Source organism: Diospyros lotus, chromosome 3, assembly GCF_014633365.1.
Source record: "Diospyros lotus cultivar Yz01 chromosome 3, ASM1463336v1, whole genome shotgun sequence".
In the NCBI taxonomy this organism is placed as follows: domain Eukaryota; kingdom Viridiplantae; phylum Streptophyta; class Magnoliopsida; order Ericales; family Ebenaceae; genus Diospyros; species Diospyros lotus.
This window is the reverse complement of record NC_068340.1, coordinates 13,192,414-13,217,649: the sequence shown is the minus strand read 5'-3', so window position 1 is coordinate 13,217,649 and position 25,236 is coordinate 13,192,414. Positions and strand designations below refer to the sequence as shown.

At 38.4% G+C, this 25,236-nt stretch overlaps 2 protein-coding genes across 4 annotated transcripts; one reads left to right on the top strand and one right to left on the bottom strand.

Annotated features, from left to right (window-relative positions):
* Positions 1–36: 36 nt before the first annotated feature.
* Positions 37–4,319, top strand: LOC127796387 (uncharacterized). Of its 3 annotated transcripts, none has more exons than XM_052328489.1 (4): positions 37–367; positions 1,816–1,969; positions 3,063–3,356; positions 3,550–4,319. In XM_052328489.1, exons 1-4 carry the CDS (start codon positions 345–347, stop codon positions 4,123–4,125), a joined length of 1,047 nt encoding a protein of 348 aa, XP_052184449.1. In that variant the 5' UTR covers positions 37–344; the 3' UTR covers positions 4,126–4,319. The 3 variants fall into 3 exon arrangements, with proteins under 3 accessions (XP_052184449.1, XP_052184450.1, XP_052184451.1); XM_052328490.1 differs by having other exon boundaries at positions 39–264; XM_052328491.1 differs by lacking the exon at positions 37–367 and having other exon boundaries at positions 1,823–1,969; positions 3,122–3,356.
* Positions 4,320–6,055: 1,736 nt separating this feature from the next.
* Positions 6,056–21,459, bottom strand: LOC127796770 (uncharacterized). The gene is made up of 4 exons (XM_052329147.1): positions 20,918–21,459; positions 19,410–20,261; positions 11,514–12,644; positions 6,056–9,615 (listed from the first exon to the last, which is right to left on the bottom strand). The coding sequence occupies exons 1-4, from the start codon at positions 21,066–21,068 to the stop codon at positions 6,554–6,556; spliced, it is 5,196 nt and encodes a 1,731-aa protein (XP_052185107.1). The 5' UTR covers positions 21,069–21,459; the 3' UTR covers positions 6,056–6,553.
* Between the last annotated feature and the right edge of the window lie 3,777 nt (positions 21,460–25,236).

Below are 25,236 nucleotides of genomic sequence, written 5' to 3'. Positions count from 1 at the left end.
ACGTGGTTGATTCCTTGTACGATTGATTCAACGCTTGACAAATTCACAGCAGCCTCGCGCTGACCCAAAAAAGAGCGATTCCAATGTCAAACAAAGCAGCCAACTCAACCACAGCTGCTCAAACATCAATATCAACGCCGGCGTGTGGAAAACACGGAGCAAACCCATTCACCTTTTGCCTATTGATTCCTTCCTTTGTCTCCTCTTCTCTCAGCTCAGATTTCTCTTGCCTTTTGGGTTTTCTTTGCATTCCATCTGAACAAGGTATTGTTGGGTTCCGAAAGCATTAACTGTTTTGATTGACGATATCATGTTCCAAGGTTGTGGTAGTTGAAGTCTGAGCTATGATCCCTGATGTTGCTTCAATGTATGATTTGATTTTCAACTGTAATCTTGGGCAAGTTTTGTTTTGTTCGAATCTTTTGGTTTTTTTTTTTTTTTTCTTCTGCATTGATGAATTTTAGCCCATCCCATGTGGTTGAGTTCTATCTGTATGGGTGGGTGGGTACTAGTTGGGGTGTTCTAAGAAAAGAATTATGGTGATGATTGATTTTCTTAAGTGAAATTGTTCTGTTTTTGGATAGCCAAGAAGCATGGGCTAGACTAAGGAGGAGATATAGTTGGACACTTGGTGGATATGATTTGTGAATATATTTGTCATAACTTCAAAATCTAGTGATGAAATGACAAAATACAGAAAGATGTGTGGAAAACGATACTTATGGATAGAGCTCTTCAAAATAGATATTAAGTTTCTTCTCTTCACACTTATGTTAAAAATTCGATGTGTGGACAATGATATTCATTTTTATTGATAAAAATGTTTTTTTCTATATAAAAAATGTGGAATTTGTTAATATGTAGATAGTATATAAAGTTGCATAGTATGTATACTTGTTTCCATGACTTGATTTTTTCATTTTTAAAGTTATAACGTCGGTATGTCGAACTCATTTTGTATCTGTTACATGCCCGTATCTATGCTTCTTGGTTTGAGCGTTTCTCTGTGCAGATTTTTTATATTTCTGGCCAACAGCACCTCAAGTGTTTCATGTCTCATTTCTTACTTTGACTTTGTTTTCTGTCATTATAAAGTTATTGCGTTTTGCTGAGAAAATTGTGAGGATTTTCTCAGTTAACTCAAATTTTGCTTAATGAGCTCATTTTTCTTTTCTGCTGAACTTTGCCTTTTCTTTTCGATACATAAAAAGGGTAGTGTACTAGCCAACTTCACATTGTAGGATTAAGACATGATATGCTGATGTTGTATGTAAAAATGCTGTACATTAAGAGAGTCACAATGGGTGTGCCAACCATAGAGAAAGTGTATAAAACATAAGACTACACTGCCCCAAAAAGTCAAAAAAGTGTAGGTATAAGATGTGCAATGTGCATACGCGTAATGGGAATTGTTCATTGGATTGGCTATAAATTCATGTGAATGGTTTTTAGTTTTTAGTTTACATATCTTACAAATGCTACAACTCAGTTTTGGAACCATACCTTGGCTTGAGTTCAAAAAGAATTAGACTTTTTGCAATGAAGGTCCATTAATCAATACTATAGAATCTATAATTGGATTTTTACCTTAGTTTGTGGCTAGTGATGCTATATCTTGAATCAACTTTCTGTAATTCACGAATTCCTGTCGTTCTGTTAGTGCTTTCTTCTGTTTACACTGCAACGATTCAATTAATACACTGAAATTTTAGGTTTATTTTTGGCTCTTTCTTTTTTGGACTTTATGCCTGTTTGTATATTCCTTGGCTATAATGCTGGAAAGATGCTGATGTTTGACTTATTTCAATTCTATAGGTCATCTGGTGTAAACAAAATGGACGTTTTCTTTAGGAACACAACAGAGGAGGCTCAACATTCTCAGCAGAACATTATTATGTGCCCATTTCTTCGGAACATTAATGAGCCAACTAATTTTTCCTTCTCCTCATCAATGGCTTTCCCAACACCTGTAAGTGTTCAGTTTATTAATAAATTATTCATGCATCTAATAGCTCATCATAATGTAGCCAAGCTATCTCAATACTATTTGTTTCTCCTGATTGGAGGTGCACCATGCACATGAAATGTCTCAGGTTGATGCCTAAGGCAGATCAGAAGAAGCAGCTTTTTTCTCAAATTCCTGACTCGGAACTGAACTGTGAAAAGCTTCTAAAACAAATCAAACAAAGCAAAAAATACTGTTCAGTTTGGTTTTATGATGTAAGTTTAGTAAAGCCACCCCCAGTTGAGAATTCCAGATTATTGCAAAGGTTAAGCCACTAGACAGTAAAACTTGGTGACTCAACAAGGAGGTGCCATCTGCATGTGTAGAATTGGAAGACGGTGCTGCCATGCAAAGACTGGGGGAAATGGGATAAAAGAAAATACTTGAAATGCAATTGAACCAACAGATACTTGCCGCATTTAGTTAAGTTTTATATGACTTGAAACTAACTGTATCAGGCAGTGGGTGCATGCATTGGTGGGTGAGTAAGCAGATAAGCATAGGGTTGACTTAAGAAAAGCGCATGACATGATAACTACACCAGTCTGGTTAATTTTTGGGAATTAGGAGCAGACCATCACAAAACTACACAAAACATCACCCCTAAATAGTTTTTTATCACACATGGACGATCTGTTTGTTTGTGTCCCTACTCAACGAGTCAACATGCAACATTAGACACATCATTACAGTATTAAAAGCATACATTGTACTAGCTATTTTAGCTGAACATAAACTCTGTTGGGTTGAGTAATCCCCCAAACACTTCTAGGGTTGAAGATTTTCCTTCTTATCAGCTGGTCTCACACCTGGATAAAGGATGATGAGAGTAGCATTAGGTTTCCCATAAGCAACATAAAACTCGTCTAATCTCTCAACATGTATTCTGGACATTGTGATGATGATTTTAGCTCAAGGTAGTACCTTGGTGCATGGTTAGCACTTGTCTCACCTGTTATGCTGGGTTTGGAAAGTCTGTTTACTTGGTCCATGGTTTCTCACACCTGCATGTCCTCAATTAGGATAAACACACTAAGTTTTCCTCCTTTACTTATAGGTGCAAGGAGCTAAAGGCCCAATTTTTGAGGATGGTCCCAATTTTGAAATTGCTTTCAGGCTTTTCCATGGGCAAAATGGCATTGTCCCACTTTCTGGAAGATCATTTGTGCGTGCTGAGGAGAAAGATTCTAAACCGGCACCGTTTCAGTTTAATCCTTTAGCAGCAAAGGCAGCCATCATTAGTCTCTCAGCTTTTGGACCTGGAGGACCCTTTGGCTTTGATGCATTTTCTGAGAAATGGAAGAATCAGAAAAGAAAATTGAAATCTTCCAAGAAAGGAAATTCTTCACAGGTATATTACAGTTACAGCTAAACTAAATATTCCATTCGGTTATGCTGTACAAGTTTAAAGCATGTTCCTCAATTGAATATTTTGATCAATTCCATGTCCATCACATAATGAAACAGAAACTTGAACATTTATGAATTTTATGCAAATAGTGCCAATTCTTTGTCTCTCAAAGGTACTGTCATTGATCTTTCAGGGAGGAGACTCGAAGCATGAGGCAATGAGCAACGAGTGGTTAGAAACAGGGAATTGCCCAATTGCAAAGTCATTCCGGGCAGTAAGTCAGGTAGTTCCACTCGTTGCAAAGGCTGTTCAGCCAGCCTTTGGCATGAAAGTAAAGTGCCCCCCAGCAATTATTGCAGCCAGAGCAGCTCTTGCACAAACAGCCTTTGCAAAAACCCTGCGACCACAGCCCCTCCCTGCAAAGGTTCTTGTGATCGGATTATTGGGCATGGCGGCAAATGTTCCTTTAGGAATATGGAAGGAGCATACCGAGAAGTTCTCACCTTCATGGTTTGCAGCCATCCATGCAGCAGTTCCCTTCATAGCTATGCTTCGAAAGTCGGTGTTGATGCCTAAGACAGCTATGGCTTTTACCATTGGGGCATCGGTATTGGGACAGGTTATCGGCTCCAGGGCAGAAAGGCACCGGCTGAAATCGGTTGCTGCAAGAAAGTTAGCTCTTACAGAAGCCTCAGTTAATTGCTCTAAGCAGTTGCTAGTTGCCGGAGCTGAAGATGGACATTGCAGACTGGAACAAAGTTCCTGCTAATATTTAGTGGCTTTGCTTAAAAAAAAAAAATATTTAGTGGCTTAGATCGTGTGGTATACGACTTGCTGCTGTTCTGTGAAGCTATACTATTGATTTGTCTTTTGTATTGTTTGTTTGTTCCTGTTATTGATTTTCAATTGTTACATTCTTTTTGTCCATTAATGGAGGAAATAAGACATGGAGGCATTGGATTATTGATTTATTCATTAAATGTTATTGTTGTTGCTGTACCAACCAAAAAAAAAGAAGGCAAACAGAGAGTTTAGATGGCTTGGCTTGGCTTGATGAAGGGTGATTTACCCTTTTAGTTTGTCTACATTATTATTAAATGATGATTTATTAGGATATTGTATAATTAATATAAATTTTTAGAGTATGAAAACATTTGGTAAGAGAATTATTCATGGAGATGGAGATGGAGGAGGAGGTAATACCATACCACTTATATAACATACAACAACATGGTGATCCAATAATGTTTAGGATGTGATTACCAATACTCTCCTCTCCCGCCCGCCACTATAATATATGATTGATTCCTTCCTTCCTTCCTTCCTTCTAGCCTCGCCCCAAGAGTTGACTCTAGCAGTACGTTGCCAGCAATCAATTTACTAATTTGGTCAATGAGCAAAATAATCATTTTAACTGTCAAAATCTAGCTGTAACTCAATTAAAAAAAAAGAGAGAAATTTACTTACTGTAATGACCCGTTAGTGGGTTCAGAAAATGTGTAAGGAAATAAAATATTTGTTTTGTGTGAAATTTTTAGTTACAATGGTGAAGAAAGCAACACGACGAAAAAGTCAAAGGTTTGACTTCATAGGAGATGGGACCCAAAATAAATCAAGATAAGTATTGAGATATTATTTGGTGTCTAATTGGTACCTAATCTAATATTAGAAAGATTTGCATTTAAGAGATTAAGCCATAGGGGGCATTTAAGTCATTATGGATATGTGTGTGTGTATATATATAAGAGTAAGGGGTTCAATTGTTGCATGAAAGGAGAGAAGTAAAGGAAGAGAAGGAAAGGAGGGCTCTTGGGAGAGGAAGAAAGAGATCAGGTTTCTCTCATTCTTCTTGTTGATTGTTGGGTTTCCAAAGGAGTTGAAGAGTAAAGCTACCTTCATCTTCTTATTTGTCTCCCCTTTTGCTAGTTTTCTTTTGAGTGTGTGAAGTAAATGGATTTAGAGAGGCTTGTTGGCTCAAAAAAGATCATCAAGAGAGCTTTTTAAGGCAAGTTCTAGTTCCTCTTACATCTCTTGTAAGCTTGAGCTTGTTGTATGAGGGCATAAGCATGAGAATTTCTTGTTTCTTAAAGTATAGTTATGTTGAGGGCAAAGAGCTGAATGTTCTTTTGTCATTTCCTTTTCGTTTTTCTTTATATTTTGTGTTGTATGGGCTAATAAGCCCAAAGTGAGCATTGAGACTATTTGGTGTTGTATATATATATACACGGGGCTGATGAGTTCTCATGTGTCCATGTGGATAGCTATTGTGAGATTGTGTTCATATGCCTTATCAGTGACTACTCTCTCTCACAGATCTTTCTCATTTAACGAGAGCTCCGAGAGGTGAGTTGTTACCTTTACCGTACCCAACCAACATTGCACAGATGTAATATCAGTTTATATCTCCTTCAAACTGATCTAAACACCTGGGTTAATAATCATATTTTATTTTTTTTTTTAACAAAAGAAATCTAATCTACTAGTGTTTAAATAAATAAATGAAGTCCACCACCCACCCACCATCAGAAAGAAACAGATATTATTAAATTCCTAGATAGAGAGGTGGTTTGAGGATTTCATAAACAAAACAGATATTCCAAAGAGAATCGATAAACCTACACCCTTTAATCATACACCATCGGATACCATAAAAATTCAGCAAAAACACCTTTCCAGCACAGAATACAAATCAAACATAATGAGTCAAAACATAGAGAGAATAAATTAAGGTGACCATCCAGCTTACGTCAAATAGGCTGTGGGGGATCACGATTTGTCAGTATCTTCATTTGACTGGGACCCGGTAAATAAACGCAAAATCAAAATAATAATTTAAGTTGCTTTTGGTGTCAGATTATTTCTGCATTTCCATCATCTTCATATCATCATCACATACAACAAATACAGAGAGAGAGAGAGAGAGAGAGAGAGAGATAGCTGGCTGGCTGCTAAAATTTTACAAGCACCTACAAATCCCTTTTCACCCAAAAAAAAAAAAAGACTGACGGATTTTGGGGGCCGGCCATTGTTGTTGCCCTATCGATTTGCGCGACGCATTCATTCATTCATTCATTCATTCAAAGTTACAAAAACTATTATACAAAGGATGGATGCCAACGGCAAAGGCAAAAGAAAGAATTTGCCATCTCCAGATCAATTCCAGTCCAGCCTAGTCCTCCACTGCAACTCACTTCTTTCTACCTGCCTACATCCCCCCCCTCACCACCTCTCCAAGATTCCTCCTCTCTGCTGATGCTCCCGCCACCGCCGCCATACTGCTCCGTTTTGGCATAGTGCATTTTAAGGGCCGCCACGGGGTCCGAAACACCAGTAGTGCAAGCTCCCCCGATAATTCCTCCTCTCCCCACAACATTGATCCCAACCACCCCCCTAGCCTGCTGTTGTATACTCGGTATGGATTCAAAGCCGTTCCGGTTTTGTGCGTCACAGAATAACACGTCTTGTCGCTGCTGCTGCTGCTGCTTTATATCGACTGTGAATGGCTGCACCCTAATACCTTCTCGGTTCCTGTACAAATGGTAATCTACCACTCCATTGCTGTTAGTCATGTCTCTGCTGGGAAAAACTGATAAACCATTCAGATTGCGCTCATTGCTCTTACCAACTGAATGCAATGGCTGCTGCTGCTGCTGCTCCATGTTGGATGAAGTTGAGTAATTACCAAACGCAGCTGGATACTTTGCTAGCAAGATAGCAGAGTCAGGTAAGGTAGAAAACCCAGTCTGTATTCTATTTCCATCCCAGTATCCGTAACTTCTCACAGGAACTTTCTCTAGGCCCAGATAATTATTGCTATCAAACTTTGCTGGAACTGAATTTGTGTCGACACTGTTGGTACCATTATATTTCAGGCACTTAGAATGTTCAACCCCATTGTCTTCATTCTCATGGATACAGCTAGTATTCTGTTTCTGCTGAGATGACTGATGAGTCAAAATCTTGCCAAACAGTTTCACATCACCATTCCTGAACGGTTTTTCACTGTCAGAAGAACTCCATGAATGATGTCTAGAATGAGTGTTTTTCTGTTCATGGGACAGAAACGGAAGCTCAACCACTGAAGTCTGGGCTTTTGGACTATTACACTTCTGAAGAAAGCATTCCTGTGACAAATAAATACCACCATCAAAATCCCCCTTAACTTTTGATAGGCTTTGAGATGAAGCCAGTTTCAAGGACCCAATATCCCCATTCATCTCTTTCTTGGCCATCACTGGTACTGGATATCCACTGAGAACTTGGTGGGACTCTACATGGCCCAACACCGATCCAGGCTGAAGCAGGCTATCGTTATCCAAGCTGGTTGATTTTTTCAACTGCCACTCACTGATATTACGGAAATCCAACACCAACGGTGGATCCTGTCTGATAGTCTGCTTGTACTGACTAGCAGAAGAGTCTTCGTTCATACATTTTGCATTTACCAGCAAAACATCCTGCTCCACTGAGATTGCATGAGGCTTGTGTGGAGGGTTCAAGTCCAGGATAATCTTATGACCATGTTCCTGTTTGGGGCAAATGTTAAAGTCCATTGGAGCATTTGTATTTGCAGCAAGATCAGAAGCATTTGCATTAGAATGCATATCTTTATTAAGACAATTCAAGTCACCTGTATTTGCAACCCCATTTTCATCTTGCTTGACATTTAAATTATTTTCTGATACCATCAACCCTTCCTGTTCTGATTTAAGAAGCACAGTAGAATCCGAAGCCACACCTGTAAGCTCATCCCCAGCACCTGATACAGGAAGACATTGTTGATCATTAAGCTCTTCAACAGCCATTGGTTCTGCCATAGAATTGCCTTCTCCAGCAGCTTCATCTACTTCAGCTTCAATATCAGCAGGTATCAGATGAGCATCTTTCTGGGGCTGCACCATCAGAGGGGTGCTATCAACACCATTTTCCATCTTACTCTCACCACTAATATCAATCTCCAGTTTACCCTCTGCCTGCAAGTTATGGGTGGGCATGGGCACCAACTGACGCTCATGACCTTTACAATCAATTTTTCCTGCTCCATTGTTGTCCTCAATACTCAGGTCAGTCTGCAAGCTCATGGTCACCATAGGATCAGATTCACAATGTTTCAAGTTAAAATCACTGAGTAGCATGTCTTCATCCATTTTAGACCCTGACTTCTCACTGCAGACAACTAAACAAGCCTCCACAACACAAGCGTCTTCATTGTCAGTCCCACCACCATTAGCATCATCCCTTATTGGTGCTCCATCATCAGGCCTAGGACAAATATTATCCAGTCCAAGGCACTTGCGAGCCTTGCTAAAGAAGACCTTGCATTGATCCTTTGATTTTGTTCTCACACATCTTGAAATCATAGCAAAATCTGTACCATAAGATGATACAGCCTGTATAAAAATTGATTTCTCCTCATCCTTCCAGTCAGTATAATCCATCTCCCCACAACTCTCATCTGAACAAGTCTCATCATCAACATTCTGTGTGACGTCAGGTGTCAAAGGTCGTCTAATTGAAGAGCACAACCATTGGCACTTCCAGTCTGGGTAACTCTCTCCAAGGTCAAAAGAACTTGTGATGCAAGAACTCATTGCTTCTGATGATAGTGAACCACAGATACCAGCCAAGACATCAGCAGCCTCTGTTTCTCTTTCATTACAAAAGGAGTGAGGACTACCTGCCTCCTTGAAGTCAACATCACCCTGAGGAATATTATGATCACTAGGCGCCCGCAGCAAGAACCTTGCAGTACATTTCCGCTGATTTTCCATACCATCAGCATTAGATGCAATTGCTGAAGCTGCACCCAACATGTCAAGGGATGCCGCATTTATCTCAGGATTCCACCGTTTCCCTGATGTCACCAGGTAGTTATTAGCAAACTGGGGTTTCTTCTTTATCTTCACAAAAGAATCTGACTTATGGTTTTTGTAGTAGAACTCAATGCAATCAGCAGTTGTCTTGTGATCAAGAAAAGAAGCAATCTTCCCAAAATCTTTCCCAAAAGTGGCAAGGTTATCCATAAATATTTGCTTCTCTTCTGTTGTCCAAGGGTTAATCATAGCCCTTTCTTTCTCAGCAGCAAAGGGATCTTGAACTAAACTGTTACTTGAAATGAACATTGAATTTGTCTTCTCCTTGTCCAAGATCAAAGCAGGCATTTTAAGTGAATTCCTGTAAAGCTTGAACGATGAATCTGAAAGTAGCTTGCTCATTGAATTAAGTATCACCGTATTGGGGACTAGGCTTTGATTCAGGGCTGCAAAGACATTATGCAAAATACAAATCAAATTGTGGAGAAGGAAATATAAATACAAAATAAACCATCACCAAAGTTGACTCTGATCACATTAAAATCCCAAGGTAGTCTTCTAGTGCACATACACTTGACAAGACAAAAATTAGAAATGGCCTCATACATAGACATCTATTGCACAATTTGATTAAAAAAATAACAGTATGAAACATCAATAAAGACAAACAAATCTAATGGTATGAAATTAACTGTAATTAGCCATGTTTTCATCAATTGTGGAAACATATACGACAGCAAGAAGCTAAGTGACACCATTCACCACCAGGCCAGTTAACCTAAAATTTTCCAGCTCTTCAATCTTTAATCCCAGGTATATGATTGCTTCAACTTCCTTGCTCCACATTAAGAAGATAATATGAAACCATCCACTGTAACATTTATCTTGGGAAATGAAACAAGTGAAACATAACGCATCAACCATTTTTAGAATTTTGCTTGGAAATGAAAGCAATAATGCCGGCATTAATTCTGTTATCCATCAGTCAAAAACTCCTAAATGTCCCGATGAAGCAAGCCCAATTCTCATATATTTTATTATCTGGAAAAGAATGATATGGTAACTAATAGAAATTTCAATCGAACTCCACTGAATCCATGTTGGCAGGCATGAACACATTCCTAACTCTTTAAGAGCACATATCATAACACATCAAAAACTTAAAATGCAATCTATCTCTGAAGAGGATGTGTAATAACACATCAAAAACTAAATTAAATGCATCCCATATCCTTGTATATACCGAACTGCAATTCACTATAGCATAATCCTCCAAAAAGCACAAGGATGCAGCATTGTGTATGTCAACAAGTATGATAGCATCCATGCACTAAAGAATGGCACACTACAGCAAAGTTGTGTACAGACCAGAGTTGTGTGTAGAACAACTTGCTGAGCATAAACACCATCCATGTTCCAGGTGTAATTCTCTAAAGAAATTAATCAGATTTAATATATCATTAATGAAGCACACTTCTTTTTCCTTTTGTGATGAGAAGTAAAAACCATATAGAAAGACAAGAAACCGCCTCAAGAGGTGGAACCTGCACAATAGAGAACCAGCATGCCTATTTACAATGAGATGATTAAAAACAAATGCATGAAGACTTGATGAGAATGGAAGAACCCTCAATCAGACATCCTCTCACAACCTCAAAATAAAGGGAAAAAAGTAAACTGGCCTCTAATTAAATAATCTGACTTTCTATGGAAAACCTCAGGTATTCCTCCCACAACCGTATGATGGGAAACCAAACATGACTGTACACCTCTTGAACTTTTAGTCCAACCCCATGACTATCAAATCAGAGGCTAGCATCACCCGCTCTATACCAAAAATGAAAAAGAAAATATGCTCTAAATATTGCAAGCCCAGTGCAATTGAGAAGTAATCCATCAACTTTCCAAGGGACTGTCCATGTTTGTAGGAATTGTAAATAGAAACATGATGTAAAATAAACTCAGATCACATAAATGCATAACAAAAACTATTGGTTACCAAAGAAAACCTATTGCAGATAAGCAGCAATAAAACATTACACACATGACATTGATTGAGACAATTTACTAGCCTGCATAGTCCATTAATAATTCTGGCTAATCAGAATATTGATACCACAAAAGTACACCTAAACCCTGCAGATAAAGGCCTCCATAATTGAGATTTCATGAAGAAAGAAATTAATTAATAGAATTGGTTAAATTAGAAGACAATAATGATCCCTTAATTAGTAAATGTAATAAATGTATGTGTCCATATTTTAATCATAATAACAGATTTGAGATTTTTAAGATGATGCAAAAAGGTCCTAGCATGCAACTAACAAAAAAGGACTATTCTTACCAGGGGCAGAAAAACGAGATCGAACAGAGGACCGATGCTTTTGGTAGTTTCCATGTGTTATACGGGAGCTAAGTTCCAATCTTCTGTGAGATTTTGTACGATTTTTCCTTATAGAAAGCAATCGCATATCTTCCTTCCACAATTGCTGAAATGCCCTGAATTTGACAGCAATAACTCTCTCTTTGAATGTTAAAAAATGCTTCCTCATTGCAAACTTTTCCTTGACCAGTGGATCAATTGGGCCATTATTTGTACTGAAGGTATCAATATGACAATTTTCAGATGGCAATACTTTATTAAATACTTCAGAAGCTTGATTGGCAGAATCTTTGTTGGAAGATAGTATCAGATCACATGATATGTCATTTCTGTCAGGAGAAGCAGGATAGCTCTTGCTTGCTATCAGCTGGCCATCACCATCACTAACTGATAAACCTGTCTTCTCCTTGTTGGAAGGATAAACTGCACATTCCACCTCCAGGTTTCTACATTTACTTGAATCCAAATCAACAGGGCTCTCACCATGCTTAATTGGATCAGAAAGAGTAGAATCCTTCACTGAAGAAAAGGGCTCAACAAATTTAGATGTTACAGTGCCCGGACTGTCAACATACTCATCTCTACTTTGAGCATGTTCTTCTACCAACCCACTAACTACCTTCTCAGCAATCATGTCTTCAGAAGAAGGAAGCTGCAGTGTTGCAGGCCTACCAATTAAATTAGAAGTGACTACTTCACGTGACTTTTCTTCACATTTGTCTTGCAAAGAACTGGATGCTGCTGGACAAGGACTATTTCCAGAATCAGATATTAACAACTTCAACTCATTTTCAAGTGAATCAATTTCCAATTCAGTGGTCTCCAATGCCTTTAAAATACTGCCCTTCCATGAAAGCAGCTTGTTGATAGCGGTGGATCTCACAAAGCTAGAATCCACTAAAACTGGATTATCAGATTGAAGGAGTTCACTTACGGAAGAGATTAAATTAGCAATTGGAGTGATCTCCAAATTATTTAAATTAAACTCCCTGCCTTCAAGATGATCCTGAGACAGGACGCGCGGGGAACCACTTAAATTGCCAGCATCATTATCAATATTCGCTGTCTTGACAAATGGTTTCTCCTCCAAACCTGTTAAAAGAAGAAGTGACAAGTTTAAAAGCTGGATCAGCAGGAATAGTTCGGGAAAAAATTTAAGCAACATTTGACTTGTTTAAACCAACATTGAAGCAAGGAAACCAATATTGCCATGAAAAAACAGCCTAATTAATCAGGACATTGAATAGCTGCTCCCCAACATTATCAGATAAGATATCACTCATGGGCAAAAATGTATTCCTAACAATACATGGCCTTACAAACTAATGATGGGTGCACGAGAGAAGCAATTTTCAACAATATCACCTTAAAACTTAGAGGGAATTCATTTATCCAACTATGTATGGTTCCTTCTTTTCTATTTTAGAAGGAAATCTTGAAACTCGAGAACTACATGGCAACAGCATACAAAGTTAAATGCCAACCCCCACCCTAAAAGAAAAAATAATAGTACATTATTCAAAGGGAAAACTGTTGAAAGAATTTGAAAGAAATAAATCTGCCAGATTTTTTATGAATATATAATCCGCTGCAGATAAAAATCCAAAGGGAAGTTAAGAGAATCAACTTGGGTGATTTATTACAATTAATTTCAACTACTTATAAAATGTCAATTAGATTAAGTACCACCTACTACAACTTCATACCATTGACAAGGGAAGGGGACAACTAACCCCTACAATTACTATGCCTGAATTTCACTTATAGACATATTACTTCGATTACAAATTTAACCCTGCATAATGAGAGAGAGAGAGAGAGAGAGAGAGATCTTGCTTTTGTCTCCATGAAGGGCATATTTGGTCTACTGCCATCACACTGCATGGATGTCGGTTGATGCCTCCCTCAACTATTGCAACTGCCTTCCCCCACATGTTACATCCTATAGAGTTGCTAACACTTGACAAACCCAACCCCCCCCCCCCCCCACCCAAAAAAAAAACCCCAAAAAAGAGAAATTTATATGTATAAAAGAAAGAAAAGAGAAAACACTTGCCACTGCCTCCTTCAACCATTAACTTCAATCCACTTGAATTTATGGCCACCAGCGCAGCTTTATCCCCCTACCCTCTATCCTAGAGACAGCCCATTCCCATCCCTAAATGTAGCCTCCTTCCCTCCCCTTAATGGCCAAAATTGTCTCCTTCCTCATGCTTCACACATTGCCTCCTGCTCGCCTCAACTTCACAGCTTTCTCCCCCCTCACACTTCAACTGTTGACTCTTCCATCCTCAAATACCATCACTGCTTCCTACCTCTCCCTCTGCCCCCCTCTCTTGCTGCTGATACCCTGTCTCCTCTTCTTTCTACCAAGCCACCATCACCACCACCACCTCAACATGCCATCACCACTTTCTCTCTACCTCTCTACAACTGTGAACCCAAGTCGCATCAAAGACATATAGCATCAAAGACATATAGCTCTAGTGTATAGATGCATACTTCTAGAAATTTGTAATACAATCAATTCAGTTTCTCTAAACGGAGATAGGTTGGGGAAGGGGAGGGGGATGTGAAAGAATTGGAAGATGTTAGCATGGAGAGAAGAAATCTTGCACTGAGAGAGAATTCCATGAACTTTTTGCCAATAGATCAAATCAGGCTAACTGATTATAGGAGGAACAATAAATAACCCAAGGAACTACATAGTTGATACCTTAATTGGTGATAGCAGCAGACTGATAATAATAAACAAACTTTGCTAAAGTCACACATCTTATAAAAGACAACTATAATTATGAGACTAAGATTTCAAGCGCTGAATTGAACAAGACATGCTAATCGTCAGCAGGTATCATCTCACATATATCAAACACAATTATTTACCTAACTTATCAGAATTTCAAGAATGGTGCCTACAAATCTGCTAAGTATCAACTGCAGTACAAGATTCATACTGAGTTGATGATGAGATAAAGGGTGAAAAATTGGAGGACTATACAGATGGGGTATTTTCCTTTCAGGTAAAATATTATGAAAAGGAGCAGCATCCAAGAAAGGCAGATATTGTAAGACAACCGGTAGATAAAATTTATATAACCTAAAGAGTAAATACCACAAAAAAAGAATTCTGCACATGGTACTCTTTTAAGTAATGAATCTCGGTATCTACAACACAAGCTTTAATCCTGCTACATGGGGGCTGGCCACAAATTCTAGACCTCCAGCAATCTCTATACATTCTGGCCATATCATTTGTGAAGTCATTATATCATGTGTCATTCTCTAGAGTTTTACATCAAGTTCTCTTAAGTCTTCATCTCCGATTTTTTTGCTACAAATTTCCAACATTTTATTCACTCCCCTCACAAGTACTTTATCAGTTTTTTTTAGACGTCTAAAAATTATCTTAATTGTGACTCCCTACTCTTGTCTTCAATAGATGTCACTACCAATCTTATTACATATGATCCCTTTTCTTATTTTGTCTTTTCTTGTATGGTAGCAAATCCACCATAACATTCTCATTGTAGTTATGCTCATATTTTACACATGTTGGTGTTCAACTACCCAAGATTCTGACCATTCCAAAACATGGTCTTATAGTTGTTCAATAAAACTTCCATTTTAGATTTAAAGGGTTTTACAATCACATAAAATGTTCAACACACTTCATTTTAACCATTATGCCTTGGTTCCATGAGTAATATCCTTCATAATCTCTTCTCCTCCTCGAACAATTGATCCAAGATATCAAAAATCAATCCCTTTTTAAGATAACTTGATGTCCAAGTCTTCACAATAACATCATCCATACTTCCATTTTATTTAACTTATATTCCACATACTCAATTTTCAACCTACTTAATTTGAAACCTATAGGTTCTAAAGTGTCTCCACATAGTTCATAAGTTTATTGTTCACACATTTTTCTATCTCATCCATCAAGACAATATCATCTGCAAATAACATACACCAAGGCACTTAATGGATGTGCAATTGTCGGTTTATTAATTGCAAGAGCAAAGAAATAATGGGCCAAATCCATAGTAGTGATAAAATATCAATGCAATTAAAAAAGACAGAACATCTCCTCCACAAGTTTCTACTTGATGATACAAGCAATCAAAACTCCTATATATAAGCAATCAAAACCCCTTTCTTCTCCAACACCTTCCACAAAACTTCTCTATAGAGTCTATCATAAGCTTTCTCCAAGTCTATGAGTAAATACCATACTCAAATCTTATTGTTTATCTTTGATTTCCATTAGGATCTCAGTAAGTAAATTGCATAATTGTTAAGCTACCAAGCATAAAATCAAATTAGTTTTAAAGACCACACTTTTTATCCTAAACCTTTGTTCAATTTTCTTCTCCCAAAGTTTCCTAGTGCGGCTCATTTAACTTTCCCCATTCTTCGCATGTCAAATACTTCCATATAAAACAAAAGGGACTGGTCAATTAATTGTCTCATAGGTTACATTCCAACCATGCTTAGGATCACGATTATGGGAAATGGATGCAACATCATATATGATCCATGAAAAATAATACATATAAACTCCAAATATTATGAGCCATGATACAGTGATGCTATAATTAGTCAATTGATTCCCATGCCACCTTACACACAGAGTCCCAATCCAAACCCATGAATCCCCCTTCTTCTCAAATGATCTAAAATCAGGATAGAATAAACATATGAGACCAAGCAAAAAATGCAGCCCTAGGGGGGAGCTCAATCTCTACAAGACCTGTGGGAAGCTCTCTCTTTCTGTCACAATGAGCACAAAACACGTGTTGATAACTCAATCATAGATATGACGCCCAAAAAACAAAAAAGAGTAAAAAGATGACAAAAAAGGGGCAGGAAACAGGGCAACAAAGGTAAGATGGAATAGAGGCAAAAAGGGCATTGACCATTGGACTGAAGCCCCCCAATATATAAAGAGAATACATTGCCTCCTAGCAAATGCTTCTTCAAGAGATGAGGATTTCCCATATATAATTGACTATCTTCAGATACGCCTCATCCCTTACAACTTGCTCTTGATAATGCACAAGAAATGAACTTCCTCTCTTGGCCAAGTTAAACTCCTAGCACTAAAACTATCCAAGTCACTTGTCATAAAATAACCCAGTCCCCCTACCAAATTCTTCTTCAAGAGATGAGGATTTCCCAAATACAATTGAACTATCTTTAGACACCTTATCCCTTAGAACTCACTCTTGATAAGACACGAGAAATGAACTACCTCTCGTACCCAAGTTAACCCCCTAGCACTAAAACTATTCAAGTGGCTTGTCATGGCTAACCTCAATCAATAGTCTCTAAAGTCACATAACTCCAAAATTTCTAATTATGACTTGGATACCCAAAATGCCTTGCGTCCAAGAGTAATTCTTACCTAATATCTCACGTGGTTACCCTTACGTGCTAAACAATAGTGACGCACTATACAAGCGCTCCACTAGCTCACAATTTGGTATGTTTAAACCCAAGGTGTGCAAGTATTCCAATTTGAATATTCATAAATCTTAATGTTTCTTATGTAAGATCAAACATGTGTCCCAATAGTGGGCTAGCATGTTCAACTAGTAAAACATTGCCACATGCACTTTCATTTACTAGAATCAAGGCTGGCAATTTTGGACACGACACGGAGTTAAGCGGGTTAGGGTTGGGATTAATCGGGTTCGGGTCATAAACGGGTCAACCCGTTTATGACATGATTATTTCCGTGTCTTAGGCGGGTCAACCCGTCTAACCCGTTTAGACACGAAATGACACGTTTAATTAAACGTGCTAACGGGTTGACCCGAACACGTTAACACGATTATATACGAAATGACACGTTTAATTAAAAGGGTTAGTAGGTTGATCTGAACACGTTAACACGATTATACACGAAATAACACGTTTAAAACTAAATAACACGTTTAACAAGTGACACAACACGACCCGTTTAAATTAAACGGGTTAAACAGGTTAACAGGTGACATGACACGACACGTTTAGTTAAACGGGTTAAACAGGTCGTGTCGTGTTACACGTTTAATAAACGTGTCGTGTTCAGGTTTAAGGAATTTGACACGATTATTAAAGGGGTCGTGTTCGGGTTAGCCTGATATGTGTTATACGTGTGTCTCGACACGACACGATTACGACCCGCCAACACGAATTGCCACCCCTAACTAGAATGAACTTGCCCACAAAGGGGTGAAATAAAAAAGAAGCTACTCCTCTTGTTGAAGTCAAAACCACACATCCTTCCCAACCATGGGATGATAATGAAGAAAGCCCAAACAATGCTATTTGGAATCACTTTACCAAACATGAAAGTTGTGTATAATTAGAGGGACCACATAATGCCATCACGAGTGAGAGAGAGAGAGAGAGAGAGAGAGAGAGAGAGGCACTCCCCAAGGAACTTAGTCATAGGAAAGGGTTGAGAGAGAGAGAAGCACTCCCCAAGGAACTTAGTCATAAGAAAGGGTTGGAGGGTCAAGAAGACCTCCAATAATGGTCAATGACTTGACCACCTATTACACTAAAATATCATCCAAAGCCTATTGCCAATATCAACATGGTCATCATTTATCTTAATCTCACTAAATGAGGTTGGCTATGTAATCTCACTAAATGAGGCTGACTACATAATCCCAATTAAGTACATAAATTCTAACTCTCCAATTATCCTTAGTCATGAACATATCTTTTGTAAGGCCATTACATAATATTCCATGCCTAAAAGTTTCCCGCTAAACTTTTTTATCTTCAGTTTTGTTACATTACATTTTGGTTTTCTTCTCAGATATCCAAACCATTTCAATTGCATTTCATGCATTTTATTTTAATAATAATTGTCACTTCAATCTTAATGCAAATAATTTCATTTGTAATTCTGTCATTTCTTGTAAGGCTGTTGATCTACCATAACATCTTAGTCTCAATTACACCCATATTTTCACACTGGTATTTAACTACAAAACATATTGACTCATACAACAAGGATATCTTATAATTGTCCAATAAAATATCTTTAATATTAAAAAGATTTCACGAATGCGTTAAATGTTGGTCAGACTTCCATACTTTGACCATCTGCCCCTCTTTTGAACAATTGACCCAATGCCTACTAAAACATCAACAAAATCAACAAAACAAGAAACATCTACCATAGTTATATCAAAACAATAATTTGGGAAGTTTGGTCCAATTTGACTATAATAATAATTAGGTATTTATTTCAACTCCAATGCGTCTTCCATCTTCCAATAAGGTTTGAAGGATGGATGTTGTAATGGACCTACTGTTTATGACCCTACTTGTTAATTGCCTCAGATGCAAAGTCTAAAGTAGAAGGTAACTAATATTAAAATCAATTTGCAATTCAGAAATCAAATACCTAGTACAATGACAACAAATTACATTCCACATTAGACTGCTCAAAAATGGATTAAGCATCAACCCCTCCGTTTAGTAAAAAATATCGTACAAATAGGAAAACTACAAAATTTTTTCCCAGGATGGGGATGGGGAAACAAGCTACACATCATAGCATTCAACAAAAAAGTCCATATTGGGTTAATGTCTCACAAGCTTGATAATAGTTTGACTAAGTTCTATACCAAACTAGAAACCATATTTCACACTTGCTAGCCCAAATTTTTACAATGGCACCAAGTAAACCCTGTTAATTCAATATTATTAAACTAAATTAATTCCATCATGACTGATGATACAATAATACCATCCATATCGGTTAAAGATTTCACAAATCTGATACTTTCACAATCTAAACAAATTCTGAAAATTATCCAGGGATAATTTAGCTGAACACAGAACAAATACCTGGTGAGGAACTGCAAGCAACTGAGGAGGGAGTTGCAGGGGAAGCACAATCTGAAAATCCAGCAATTCTAGGGCTTTTATCAGCCAAGTTTGAGGCAGGAGAAGGCAAATGTTCTAAGCTAGCACAGGCAACAATTCCCTGCTTATTAGTTGCACCATCATCAGGGCCTTCAACTTTCTTCTTCTCATACTTGGCCAGCCCCTCACCCCAGTTAAGACGAGGTTTCTTCCTGGAATTTGTTTCTTCAGACGGAGCAGCTGATGTAGTGCAGACAAGAGCATCTGCCGAAGGGGACTGTGCCGGACTAGCATTCCTTGGCTGCACCTCGGACTTTGTCTCTGCAGAATCCACTCCCATGCTCTTTGAGCTGCTTGAATGGCTGAAGCCAGAACCCCGTGATGACAGACTACCTGATCGAGTCCATTTAAGAGGCTTCCAATCAATTGGACCCAGTGAATTTTCTCTCTCAAATCTCTGGCCAGTGGTCAAGCCATTGACACTACAGGTCTTATCATGCTGGTCTTTGAAGTGAATGGGATCCCACGTGTTTTTAAAGTCAGGAGGATAAGATTTGCAAGTTAGCATATTATCAACTGACTTCTGATCACTCACGTCAACTGGTCTGCCAGGACCATGTGGGGATGCACCATTTTCCCAAGAGTGACCTTTCCAATCTTTTTGGCTAGAGGAGCCCCTGTTATCCCTGCTATTCCTGCTATGTTTTCCATCTGCACGTGTACCAGATGGCCTGCAGTTCTCATCATCCAAAATCTTTTCATTGAACCGAAATGGCGTGAGCCCATGGCCAGATTCTTCAGAATAGAGGTGCCAACCAGCTTGCCTACTGTGACCTTCAGCAGAAAACATCAAACACAAAGATCTTAAAAAATAAACACAAAGTAACCCAAAAAATTAGCTCAAACAATAGGGGATCCTCCAAGAAACCAGTAAAAAAAAAAAAAGCAATTCCTCATGAAAAGTATGACTCCAGAATCTATTCGGAACTTGTGCAAGAAAAAATAGAAGAGGAGAAAGAAGGAGAAATTGCAGCTACCTACCTCAGCAGTTTTCCTTTGTTTTTTTTTTTTCAAAAAAGGAATAAAAGAAAATGAAAAAATAACTAGACATTGGTGATTCCAGAAGGATAGAGGAAAGAAACTGATGGACAACCCAAAGAAAACGAAGGCAAAATATATTGCTCTTATTATTCCGTCCTTCCCTTTTCCAACCCAGAACCAGACAGCGTTCTTACCCCGTGTTCTTGCGTTTGGGAGTTGCAGAAATATGAAAAAGACCAGATCTATAGGATAATCAAGAACAATGACCACCTCAGAAATAGATCGTTAAATACAGGCACAGATCCGTCCAAAATACATCCGTGTGCAAGCATTTAGCAAAAAAGAGACAATAGATAGGCGAAATCTCAATTCCCACCAGGGCGTGTAATCCTGACATGGGACCGACAAGAGAGAAAATTGGAGATTAAAAAGCCTTTGAAGAGACTCACCTGGAGGCCTGCTGCGAGCGAAGTCACGGGACGAGAAAGATGAGCCGTGGTGGTGAGGAGAGTCTCGCCATCGCGACACGGGGCCTAAGGGCTCCGACGACCGCTCGTGCTTCCTCTCCTTCCGATCCCAAGGCAATGGCTCTGGCGGCATCAAAAACAACCGCTCAATCGCATGGGGCACAACCCCTGTCCCCCCCACACACACGCACAACAACAAGAATTCACTGATTCAACAGTACAGCCACCAAGAACCACCACCCTAGGGTTGAAAAACGGGTACCTCTAGGGTTTCCAGAAACAGATTACAGTCTGGCGTGCGCCGCGAGTAAATTAGGGTTCCGACCAATCGATTCGCCGTCCGCTTGCCGGAGTTCGTGCCCGTTGATTTCTCTCCGTTCGCTGTAGAAAATCTTCTGACGCAGCCGATGAACTTCGAAGAGTATAGGGAGAGAGAGAGAGAGAGAGAGAGAGAGAGAGATTGGAATGGATATCAACGGCGCTACTAAACCAGAGCTTATTCTTCTTTCCCGTCCGCGGAAAGAAAGAAAGAAAAAAATATACAAATTGATAATATATTAATTTCTTTGGGCGGGGCGGGGGCTATAATTCCCCCCTTTATCGGGTTTTGGCTTTTACTTTCGCCCTAGTTCGGGTCATGATGTTGTATACCGTAAATACCCCTCTGTTGGTGTTGGAATTACAATTAGAAAAATTTTATTTACAAACACACATTTTACTCTTCGCAATCACTTTTTAATATACCTCAAATGTCCTCTTTTAAAAACTCATTTTTATCCTCCCGTAACTACTTTCTCTCTCAATGAATTGCCCACCACCACCCACGATACGGCCAACACATACACAAATATATATATGTACATATATACATACAGTCACATAGGCAATCTTCTTCACCCATTTGCCTTCCCACACAATCTCTCAATCTTCTCCACCCACTTGCCTTCCCACGTACACAGACATATATATATATATATATACACACACGGACATTGGGAAGTGACTATGACGACAACCATACCTGCTAACGGTGACTTCTTTAATGGCTGCCCGAACCCTAGGGTTCGGGGCGTATTAAAGGCCCCCGAACCCCAAGGTTCGAGGGGCCATTAAGGCCTCAAGTGATGTTTGTCTCAAGTGATGTTTGTTAAGAATAACTAATTTATCCTATTAAATAATTGAAATAAAAAGAATTATTGTTATATAATTAGTTATATTTTTAAAAAAATATATAAATAGATATAATGTAACACCCCAAATTTTTCGGGCGTGTTATAACTTAGGATTTCGGGGATACAAAATTTTTCATACCACAATCACTGTCATACATCACACAAAATCCAAAAAACCCTAATTTTCACCTTCTCATCTTAACAAACCCAATATTAAATATCTAAGACAGGTGTTAAAATTTCAAATGCAGAAGCTAGATCGAACCTGATACGGTTCACAACCATAATGCTTTATTTATCATAAAATTGTTCAAAACGCCTACACCATGTATTACATGGACATCATCGCTAGCAAGTGATAACTGAATATCTTAAACATATCTAAAATTACATAAGTTTGCACATAAACAAAAATATGTTAATCATGCTACAGACAGTAATTTAAGCTAATTCTTCAGCTACCTCATTTCCCTTAGAGCCACTCGTCGAACCTGGAACGTTTGAATATTTCAGGGACATAGTCCAATTAGAAGATAAATCTTCTAGTGAGAAACTCCAAAAACAGTTTATATCGATGCATGATCAGGTATAAAATGTATGAGAAGACAACGAGAACTACTCCGAAGTGCCTCGTGAACACGTTAGCCTCCTCCAACGAGAGCTTTCTCAATGGCGCACGCATAGCGCCTCTCGGGAGGTCCCTAACCATGTCATTTCGGCCCGACCTCATAGCACTCATGCAAACACCACATCCGTTGTTCCTTAGACTCACGGTCTTCCCCACGAGAGCTTTCTCGATGACGCACGCATAGCGTCTCTTGGGAGATATCCAACTTTTGCCCTCGGCCAACAACAAATAGGTACAACAGTATGGCCACACAAATTTTATAAAAGCGACAATTAAAAAGCCAATAGCATATATTTTTCAGATAAATACATTTCATATATGCAACATGATTTCGCATAAGAGAATAAATAGAGTTTACGAACAAGAACTTCATAAAAGACGTCTCATGCAATAGAAGTCTCTCATAAGAGAATAAAAAATAGGATTTAGAGTATAAGAGTCTCACCTTATTGGTTTATCTCTTGGACGGTATAATTTTACACCAAACGACCTAGGTTTCTACAGAAAACACATGTTTTGGTAAACTAACCTCAATTATTTTTGTATAGGGTTGAAGGGTATTAAAGTATGGGCATAACTAGAAAATTTGAAGGCAAATGAACCCCTCACGCACCTTCACATGCAGCCACTTCCGGCGTGTGTATCTCACGCGCTGCTACCAGATTTCGGACAATATTGCGTCATTTTCGTATTTCGGTCATATCTCTCTCGTTTTAACTCCGATTCGACTCCCATTTGAACCTACGTGACCCTCTCTTTCCCCTCTACAGGATTATCAAAAAAAAGGGACTTACCTCGCTTTTTCTTGACTGATTTTGGAAAACTCCGGCCAAGGCTTGTTCTCCCTAGCTTCTCCTTCGATTTTTTCCCGTCTTCTTGCCGAGCTTCCTACTCTCTCTCTAGAGCAATCTCCTTTTCTTAGAGTGCCTCAACTCTCAACTTGGTTGAAATGATTTGAGAACAACCCATGGTACCTATTTATAGATTTCTCCAACCAATCACATTATGCCACTTGTCACAATCTTAGCCATGGACTCCAAAGACTCAAACCTATAATTGAATAGCTTTTGAAATCCAAATCTATAATGAATTCAACTTTTGAAATCCAAGCTAATTCCTTAAAATTCTTCCAAATGACATTTTGACCCTTATTTCAAATCCTCAACTTTAATATTTTACCACATAAGCTCTTAATTTTATCCTTATTTCGTTTGGATAATTCTCTAATTACAATTACACCCTCAAACATCAAATTTATCGAAATACTTAAAATCTCAAATTTAATAACTCAAAATTACTCGATATATACGATTTTTGGGAAGCCCTTACCATCATTCGATCTTTTTAGGCTACAACTTAGCTTAACCGAAAATCATCTCTTATTTTATTTCTTTCAGAGCCATAAATATCGCTTCGAGACACTCATAAAAAATATACCTTTGTCCTTAGATATCTAAGCTTCAGGGCACTCCCTTTGACCGATTTAGTCAGTTGTTGCCATTTCAAGCATATTTTTCGATATTTTAAATTCACTTAAAATACATGGCAACCTTACGAAAATATGGGGTATTACATATAATTATTTTAAAAAAATGATTTTTGATTTTTTAATTTAGTGATATGTTAAAGAAACATTGATTTAAAAGTCAAGTCAAGAGATGTGACTTTCAAAGTAAATTAGAGCATAGTTTGAGACAAAATGTATTAAGTTGCTTTGAAACAAAACCTTTAAAATACTAAAAACTCTTTGGAGATCAGATCAACAATTACTATGGTGAGAAATAATACTTTAAAACAATAATAATTGGTACCCAGTGACCAGATCGCATAATATTGTGGAGATCAGATCACATCATAAATTTTACCCAATGAAGTTGGTGCCCAGCAGCTAGCAAATGCAGCTCTAGCGCATTAGGAAGCACAAAAAGAGAGATACAGAGCAGTTTCAGCATAATAATAACTATGCATTTGGATATTCAAGAACGAGCAGCAGACACAAGTGTACTTGCCCCCGAACCCCAGGTATACTTGCCTCCGAACCTTGGGGTTCGGGGCACCTTAATGGTCCCCAAACCCAAGGGTTCAAGGGGCCATTAAGGATAGTCATCGTGGCTCGGCAGCTGCCTTTCGTTCTCTTCTTCGTGTAACACCCCCTCTCCTAGAACTAACCGAGAAGAGGTGCTACTAGGGATAATAAAATAAACTAGCTGATAAACTGAAATCTGATACCATGACTAAACATCTCAATCAACTGGAATAAAAACTCTGAATCAATACAGATTGAAAATCATAAACTTTGTCTAAGGGACAATCCCTCAACTGAAATATAAAATAGATCTAAACTGAGAAAACACTATAAACTCAACAGACTCCTAAACATCTTTTATCTTGAGCAGCTCCACGTACACACACTACTGAATGTTGCTGCTAGGCCCCACATCTGATACTCCCCTATTAGAACCTGGAGGGGTAAAGAGTACAAGGTGAGCTAAAAAAGCTTA